General features: G+C 48.2%; 1 protein-coding gene across 1 annotated transcript in view; it reads left to right on the top strand.

The window, feature by feature from the left end:
• The window catches only part of rnf157 (ring finger protein 157), a 24,231-nt gene extending 15,242 nt beyond the window's left edge, over positions 1-8,989 (top strand). Inside the window, 7 exon segments of the mRNA XM_030340966.1 lie at positions 215-417; positions 419-436; positions 1,066-1,128; positions 1,245-1,293; positions 3,107-3,217; positions 4,923-4,955; positions 6,048-8,989. Of these exon segments, the coding sequence (XP_030196826.1) occupies positions 215-417; positions 419-436; positions 1,066-1,128; positions 1,245-1,293; positions 3,107-3,217; positions 4,923-4,955; positions 6,048-6,193 (623 nt within the window). The 3' untranslated portion in view covers positions 6,194-8,989.
• The last annotated feature ends 146 nt before the right edge of the window (positions 8,990-9,135 follow it).

Here is a 9,135-nt window from a genome sequence, read left to right as displayed (position 1 = left end):
TTGCAATGCCTACGCGGATTCGTGCCTGTTTGCTTTGCCGCGCCTGTGCGTGTGCGAGTGTGTGTGTGTGAGAGTGTGAGTTGCGCGCACATGGACATCCATGCGTCCATTTACACATGTGTGTGTGTGTGTGTGTGTGTGTGTGTGAATGCGTGCCTGTGTGTGTGTGTGTGTGTGTGTGTGTGCCCCTGCGTGTGGTGTGTGTGTCTGCCAGACCCGGTGAGCAGCAGCTTGGCCCAGTCGGTGATGTCCATGGCCTCGTCCCACTCGCAGCACTCCCACATCAGCACTGACACCATGTCCTCCATGTCAGGGGTCCTACCTGGCGGGGGCGAGGGGGAGCCCCCCCGCGGGGCCGGGGACGGGGGCTACGCCGCGGGGGACAACCACCCGGACACCCCCATGAGGAGCCGGGGACCCCTCCCAGCAGGACGGGGTGAGAGAGGGGGGGGAGGAGAGAGAGAGAGGGGGGGAGGAGAGAGAGGGGGGGGGAGAGAGGGGGGGGGGGGGAGAGAGAGAGGGGGAGAGGAGGAGAGAGGGGAGGAGAGGAGAGAGGGGGGGAGGGAGAGAGAGACGGGGGGAGAGGAGAGAGAGAGGGGGGGGAGAGGGGAGGAGAGGAGGGAGGGGGGGAAAGAGGAGAGGGGGACGGGGGAGAGAGGAGAGAGGGGAGGAGAGAGGAGAGGGGGAGAGAGGAGAGAGGGGGGGAGAGAGGAGAGAGAGGAGAGGGGGAGGGAGGAGACGAGAGAGGGGGGGGGGGAGAGGAGAGGGGGCGGTTCACTTAAGGACCGTGACATTGTCCATATCAAATCTCATGCATTAAAGGTCGATTATATTATGAAGTTATTGGTGAATAATCATCATCATTTTGGGATTTAAATGTTCACATGCAGGGCTGTTACCATTTATTCATTCGACTAATATCCTTATGTGACAGACCTACACAAAGCTCATGATGCTACATTCTTTACTATGTTGTGCAGCTCTGGGTCCATTCATTAGATAGTCTTCTCAGCTCCTCATTGGACCGAGCCAGACTCCATATCGCCTTGTTTTCTCTCCATTCAGGGTCTTTCCATGGAGCCAAAGGAACCAAAATACTCTGTGTCACTGGAGGAGCAGGACTCTGAGGTGAGCACCGCTCTCTCCACTGCCTCTGAGCCCTGATCAGTGTGTGCTCAGACACATGATTGTACACATGTGTCTTTTGTATCATCTCTCTGTCTGTCCTGTCTTCGCTCTCGCAGGGCAACGACGTCACGGAAGAGGACAGCCCGTCGCCGTCTCAAGAAAAGGGTAACTAGAGTCATGAATCGCCCTGTCCTTCGACCGCTCTCGTGAAATAAAGGAAACACGTAGACCAGGCCTCTGTTAAATGGGGCCTCCGTTTAAAAATCCACTGTTATTCCCCGTATGACACGGCGGTCCGAAGACAAACACATGAGCAAGGAGGGGATAGAATCGGAGGCCACTATCTTTTGGGGATTCAGGGTTGTCTTGCTAGAACGCATTTGTATGGCTGGCTGTTCCAACTTTGAGCTAGTTCTACAAAGGACAACCATAGTGTCCCATTCCTGCCGAAGAACTTGCTTTTTTACTTGCAACAAAAGCAAGCAAAGCAAAGAGCCATGAAGGATTGAATATTTTAGAATTGCAATTCAGCTTCAGCCTAACCCACTAGTTTCCCTAGAGCCATGCATGCTAAAACACCCTCTGAAAAAAAGTATTTTTAAATGACTTTCTATTGTGACTTATGCACTGATTTGCATTTTGCATGAAGATTTCCAGCGCTTCTTAAACTTGTTTTAATGTGTGTGATTGAGTGTGTCTTAATTTGCATGTGCTGGCTTTTAAGGTCCAGATGTTTCGGTGTGCGGTCGTTCATCTGCCGTACGCAATATCTTTCAGTTTTCATCTGTATTCAGAGCTTTGCACAGTGTGCATGAACAGATTTTTTTTGCCCTGAAATGAAAGCACCATTGGCACTGAAGATAATATAGCTGTATATATGTTGCAATGATGTGAACTTGTTGCTACTGCGTTGTGTGTGTGTGTGTGTGTGTGTGTGTGTGTGTGTGTGTGTGTGTGTGTGTGTGTGTGTGTGTGTGTGTGTGTGTGTGTTTGGGTGTGCGTGTGAGTGTGTGTGTGTGTGTGTGTGTGTTTATGTGTATGTGTGTGTGTACTTGCGCTCGTGTGTGTATCTGAGCGTGTGATCTTGAGAAGAGACCGAGAGATTGAGGGAGGAGAGAGACAAGAGAGTAAATCCTGCACGGTCAGGAGAGTGACTCAGATTGCTTTGTGCTCCCGTTGTGAGGTTCCCCTATGTATACTATATATATATATATATGAGTTTGGACTCCTCTGTAAGACTAAGGAAATGTCTTTGTGTCTAGTTGATGGATTGTTTGTACGTGTGTGCGTACGTACGAGTGTATACGTTGTGAGTTTGGATTGATTGTCCAATTCAAAATAGTTTGGCCCAGCCTCAAACCACGAGCCAATAAAAAAACTGCCTTGACAATGACTGACGACCTTTTCAATTAATTTGTGGAAACACAGTACGACTTGTGCTGCCTGACGTTTTGGTGCCTGACCCGCGCTCGTGTGAATGTAAATATGTAAGATGAATGCTTGCAGGCATGTTGCATTAACGTTACCAGCCTGATCGGCAGTCTATCTGCCCTATATCTGTGTGCTGTGCTGCCCCCCATTCAGTCTATGTGCCCTATCTCTATGTGCTGCCCTGCCACCCATTCAGCCCTCATGCACATATGTCTACACATGTATGCACATTACACATACGATATGCACATAGTGACGCATGCACATTCCTTTTCTAGTGTGTGGTTTGCTAGAAAAACTAGAGGAAATCTGATATTATATCCTATAATATCTAACAAACACTGCTCCAAAGCCTTAATTATTGATCACATGATTAAAGCGTTCTTGTAATAGCCGTTTCCAGCATGGCCCCCAGCACACCACAAACCTGACCTCCATCCCCTCTGTAGACCACTCCCCCTCCTGCCCCGCCCTCCCCCAAGCCCCCCCCCCCCCCCCCCCACGCTGTGCCTGGCTGCTCTTGTTTGACCTTTGCCCTCGCTTGCAGGTGGGCGGAGCAGGTGTCCAGAGTTGGCCAATAACAATCAGGGCGACGCCCTCTGTGACACGCCCTCTTTTGGGTTAGGAAATGAGCAGGCTTCCGACAGCCGATTCGCTGGTGAGTGGCAACAACCTACCGAACACGGACAATGAGACCTGAGGACTGGGGATGGGACTGGGGAGCTTCAGGGAGTCGGACGGGGGGGGGGGGGGGGCACTGAGAGAGGAGAGACTTTGGTCAGGACATGGGGAGTAACACAGAAGGGTCTTCGGTTGAAAGGCTGTCCGAGGAGAAAGCACCGCAAGATTAACATTTTAGCTTGCTAGGTTTTTTTTTTGACATGCCTGTCAAGGGAAACCAAACCTACTAAACGACAGTCAGCACTGAGACCTTCAGCTTTCCTTCTACTCTTCCTCCATTCCCTTTGGTGTTGTGGTACCGTGTTGTGGTGGAAGCAGGACTAGATATCTACACTCTCTCTCCTCTCCCTCTAGCAAAAACACCAGGATGAAGTGTGTGTTTGTGTGTGTGTGTGTGTGTGTGTGTGTTTCTCTGTGCCTGACGAGCGTTGTTTGTTGTGAATGCCCTTCGTTCGCACTTTAATCAGTGTTGTATATGTCTGTGTGTAAGCAAGCAGGTGTGTATGAGTGAATATGTGTATACGAATGTGCGACGTGCGGCGTGTGTGTGTGTGTATGTGTGTGTGCGCATCCCAGAGTTGAAGTTCATGTTCCATGTCTGCCAGCTCCGAGCCGCTTTGCCAAACATCTGCAACGCATTCCTCCACCCCTCCATGCTCCAGTCCCCCTCCGCACTCTGTTCCCCCCCTCCTCCACCCTTCGGCCCTCTCTCATGCCTAGATGTTGACTCTGCAGAGCTGTTGGGTCAATGCGATGGACGCAGGATACCATAACTTTATCGATAATACCCAATTGACAAAATGTCACCATCTTACAGCATGTTTTATCTGGGATTATAGTACGTTGCTCAAACGTGGGTCGCAGGTTTAAACTGCCCTCGCTGGCCATCAACCAGTGAGCCAGAGATTAGCCTCTGCCCAAACAGCTTCCACTGCCTCTCATTGGCCTGTCGCCCACCAATAGCCTTTAAGCCACGCCTCCACTCTGATCTTGTGTGGTGAATGTTGTGCAACGTATTTTCTCTGTGTGTGTTGTAAAAGTGTTTTGTTCTTTCTATCTCTCTCTCTCTCTCTCTCCCTTCTCTCTCTTCTCCGTCCTTCTGTGTCCATGTCCTTCTCTCTCTCCCTCCGTGTCTATTTCCTTCTCTCTCTCTCTCTCTCTCCTCTCTCTCTCTCTCTCTAACTCTCTCTCTTTCTCTCTCTCTCTCTAACTCTAACTCTAACTCTAACTCTCTCTCTCTCTCTCTCTCTCTCTCTCTCTCTCTCTCTCTCTCTCTCTCTCTCTCTCTCTCTCTCTCTCTCTCTCTCTCTCTCTCTCTCTCTCTCTCTCTCTCCCTCCTTCTGTCTATTTCCTTCTCTTTCTTTCTTTCTCTTCCTCCCTCCCTCTCTTTCTCTCTCTCTCTCTCCCTTTCTCACTCTATCTGACTCTCTCTCCCTCCCCCTGTGTCCATTTCCTTCTCTCTCTTGCTCTCCCCCTCTCTCTCCCTCCCTCCCTCTGTGTATATTTATACTCTCTCTCTCTCTCTCTTTCCCTCCCTCCCTCCCTCCCTCCCTCCCTCTTTGTCTATTTCCCTCTCGTTTCCTCTTTCATCGATTTATATTCAACCGCTGTCTCCCCAAATGTTTCCTCCCTCCCTCCTCACCTTCTCTCCCTCTCTCTTGTACCCCCTTTCCGGTGGACAGGTGAGGAGACGTGCCCAGTGCACATTGAGGACTAGGTATGGACTAATGCTCGGACACTAGAACAGATGATGGCGTCGTGTTATGCTCTGGTTTGCTCGATCTCGCACCTCATCCCCTCTCACTGGCTAACCCTTTATTACCCTCTGTCTGTGATTCGGTGACTTTAACAACGCATTGAGTTCAAATGATAAGGTAAACACAAAATGCAAACACATTGAACCTTCCAATGATTCAAATGTCATAAATGCCTCACATTCTCTGCTGTCGGCCCGATCCAAGAGAGGCTGTAGATTCGACACAATGCTATCTTGAAGGTAGACTTCTGACTACTGCATTTGAACTAAACAACGTGGATGCCTCGCACCATTTAACACTTTAACATTTGTTATTTCTTTTTCTCTAAATGAGCTCCGGACATCTAGTTAATTCTCTCAGGTCTCCAAAAACAATATGAACAGAAACACCCCTGATTAAAAAAAACTTTTCAGTGGCGTTCTGCAGCACCGGACTTGTTATGTTGGCTGGCTGGGGCTGGGACATGCATGCAGCCCCCAAAATAAGTTACTTAAAAATCATTCTGTTCATAAACACTCCCCCCCTGCACCTCTTTACTTACTGCTCATAAAAGACGAGGTCAGTGTTATTCTGCTCTTCTTCTCACCTATGCTACATCCACATTGAAATGACCAAAGGCACCAGACGGTATCTGTAGACTATCTGGTCTCTGGAGCTGCCATCTGCTGGAGTCTTATGATTCGAGATATCATAACATAAAGAAATGCTGAATTAGGCCGACCTCATCCTTTATCGGCTTAGAGGTATGTGACCCTGTTCTAAGAAGGAGCGTGTAGGGGGGGGGGGGGGCTGGGAGGGCATGTGCAAGGGGGTTATGTGCTGGCGCCCTCTAGGTGGCGGTCATACAACGCAAAGTGAGGACCTGTTTTGTAGGTTTTTCAACATGTTGACACACCTCTCTCTCTCCTCTCATCTCATCTCTCTTCTCTCTCTCTCTCTCTCGCTCTCTCTCTCTTCTCTCTCTCTCTCTCTCTCTCTCTCTCCTCTCCTCTTCTCTCTCTCTCTCTCTCTCTCTCTCTCTCTCTCTCTCTCTCTCTCTCTCTCGCCCAGGTCTAGGGTATCTGGGGGGCTACCCCGGCCCGGTCAGGAGACCCTCCCCCCCCACCACAGGAAACTTGAACCTGGAGGAGAGCGGGCCGGGGACCCGGGAGGCCCAGGGTCCTAAACACCCCCGCCACGGGCCGCTCATCGTGTAGAACCCCCTCACACACACACACACACACACACACACACACACACACACCACACACACACACACACACACACACACACACACACACACACACACACACACACACACACACACACACACACGTCCATAACGTGACATATCGGCATGTCACTGGATGCTGCACTCATCGCCAGGGACACCCCCCCCCCCCCCCTGTTTCCGTTCTACATAAACCCCTCCCACTCTGCCCGGACGAAACTGTCATCTTGGAAAAAAAAACAAAAAACTAGTTTCCGTCCAGAGAGGGACGAAACAATCAGTCCACATTATCGCTGTGGCCTGCCATCCGACATTCTCCCTCTGCCTCCTCGGTGTGACCCCATGTGTATTTATTGATCTGTTTTATCCACTGTCATGACTTTGTGTTTTGGCATTATTGGTCCCCTGCCCCGATCCCAATCCTCCCACCTTCTCCACGCCCCGCCCCGCCCCGCACCGCATCCTTTGTAAAAGCCTCAGGAGGAAGAGCGGGGTCGATCCCTGGCTCTTCCTAGCTAGAGTGCCCCTGAACAAGACCACCTCAACCCTAAGTGTTCCCGACCAGCTGGCTGTTGCCTTGCATGGTTGACGACCACGTCGGCGTGAATGTGTGCAAAGCACTTTGGTGGGTTAGAAAAGCGCTATATAAATGCAGTCCAATTAACATTTACCATTTACCACTACTACTACTACTAGTACTACTACTACTACTACTACTACTAGCAGTAGTACTACGACCAGCGAAACAGTCAGGGGCTACTGTGATCGGCAATCAAATTGTTATCAATGTGTTCTTAATAACACATGCTACAACAACAACAACTAAAATCAGTCAGCCACACCGGACTTCCTTACAATACTGGACTGGAGGGGGGGGGGGGGTATCAGTTTGGAAAAATCCAAGTCCCTGGTTTTGCATGCAGCTTTCTTAGGGCTTCACTAACTTCTACAGATGTAACTTCTTGTCAAGCACAGTTACTATAATGGACAGCGATGGACACCTGCTCTGAATTTGGATTCAGTGATGAAAGGATTCGATTGGACCAAGTGGGTCTCAAAATGGCAGGCCATGAAGCATTGGACTCAGGACTGTTCTAATCGACGCAGAAGAGGACCATATGGGAAAAGGGAATACAGAATGTATAACGAAACATGAACACTTTTCAGAAGGGGAATGTACGCAAAATGTGTTGCTGTAGGTCTCGTTTTTGTTCTTTCAAACTAGAATAGCCCTTCCAACATTGACCTTTAACCTGCATCCTCAAAGGTGTTTAATTTCTCCTCCTCCCTCAAACAATGTCACACTTTCCTCCACAACCACCGTTTTAGCGTGTCAGTGAAAGTCGCCAGTAAGCTAACAGCCGCCGAGCAATAACACAATGGTCCTTCAGCTGACATCCTAAACACAAATCAAACTTGTTTTTCCTTTGTGTGTTTGGAAAAACTCAATATGGGATTTTGATTTGGTTTGGTTAAGTTTGATGCTTTTGTTTTGCATTGTGTTGAGGGCCTTTGGGTTTTCCCCAGTGTTTTAAGGGGGGCGTTCGTCAAGCCTGAAGCGACCTCGTAAGCGATATCATCATGGCTCTGCCTACTTTCCCACAGTGAATTCCTCTATGGGAAAAAATAATTGTACTTATTTCTGTGACAACAGTCAATATTTAACATTAACAAAACTAATGTGTGTATTCCTCAATTCAATTGAGCTGCTTTTTGCGTTTTCTGTATCTTTTGAGGTCAAATTCTGGATTAAGCTAACATTAAGCTAAAAACCATTCTAAAAGGGACCCTATCTGGTTGCTAAGGGGAAGTGACGCAGGTTTGTTCCTAAGGCCATATATGGGCAGTCATTTACAAAGTCTACTACACTGTAGGTTTGTGAACAAAGATGGTGTGACTTTGAGACCATGTTATGGTTGCCCAGTATTTACATTCTCCATCTTGTATCTCCATGTCATTGAACCTCTGTTCCGGTCTTGAGACAGCCCCTCCTTTGTGATTTTCTATTTTGATTTCCTTTTGTATAATTTTAAGTGTATAGAGCTCACCTGTTAATGTCATTGTTCTCTGTTATGTGTTTTATTTGTGTGCAAAACACTGTGTTGTTGAGTGTACCATGAACTATTAATATGTGAAATTAGTAATAGTTTACACTGATGCAGACACACACACAAACGCACGCACACACACACACACACACACACACAACACACCACACACACACACACACACACCACACACACACACACACACACACACACACACACACACACATGGGAGCGTGCACCACACACACACTCCAATGGAAAATTATCAACCTTGAATGCACTATGAGCTGTTTCCTAGACAACACACTTTGCTGTGCATGAGGCGGTGAAGTAAAGTCTGCATGTTAGTCTAGGTCGGTCTGCAACCTTTCAAAAATAGAAATCCAGTTAACCGCGTATATATGGCTCTAGGATCTCCCAGAATAAATCGCTCATATCCTTCTGTATCGGCTGGTCGCCTCCTGCACTATTATCCACCTAGGCTACAGGGTCATGTGACACCCCCCTTGATGTTATGACACACACCTAAAGCTTGGGAACATCTGCCCTCGGAGCCCTGCTCTGACCCCGGAAAACACGAAGGAGGGAGAACTACCCGGTCTACCCACTTTTATAGAATTTAAGATTGAAAACGTTGACATATTAATTCTCCAAAAGAAAAATAAAAGTTGTTGTTTTTCCACTTAAATCAGATGCTTCTGCTTTTTTTTCTAATAAAAAACGTAATTTCTGTGTCACGGCGTACGTAATATCTTTACCTGCGTACACATCCACTTCATTTACTTTATCTGTTTCATAGGAAATTAATTAGAAAAACACGTTTTGTTATCGTTTACGTTTCATTACGTTCTTCCTCATCCACATTCGTGCAAAAGAAATG

This window comes from Gadus morhua, chromosome 18 (genome assembly GCF_902167405.1).
Source record: "Gadus morhua chromosome 18, gadMor3.0, whole genome shotgun sequence".
Taxonomy (NCBI): Eukaryota; Metazoa; Chordata; class Actinopteri; order Gadiformes; family Gadidae; genus Gadus; species Gadus morhua.
Note: the sequence above shows the minus strand (reverse complement) of the source record. Positions and strands in the feature narration are given on the sequence as shown.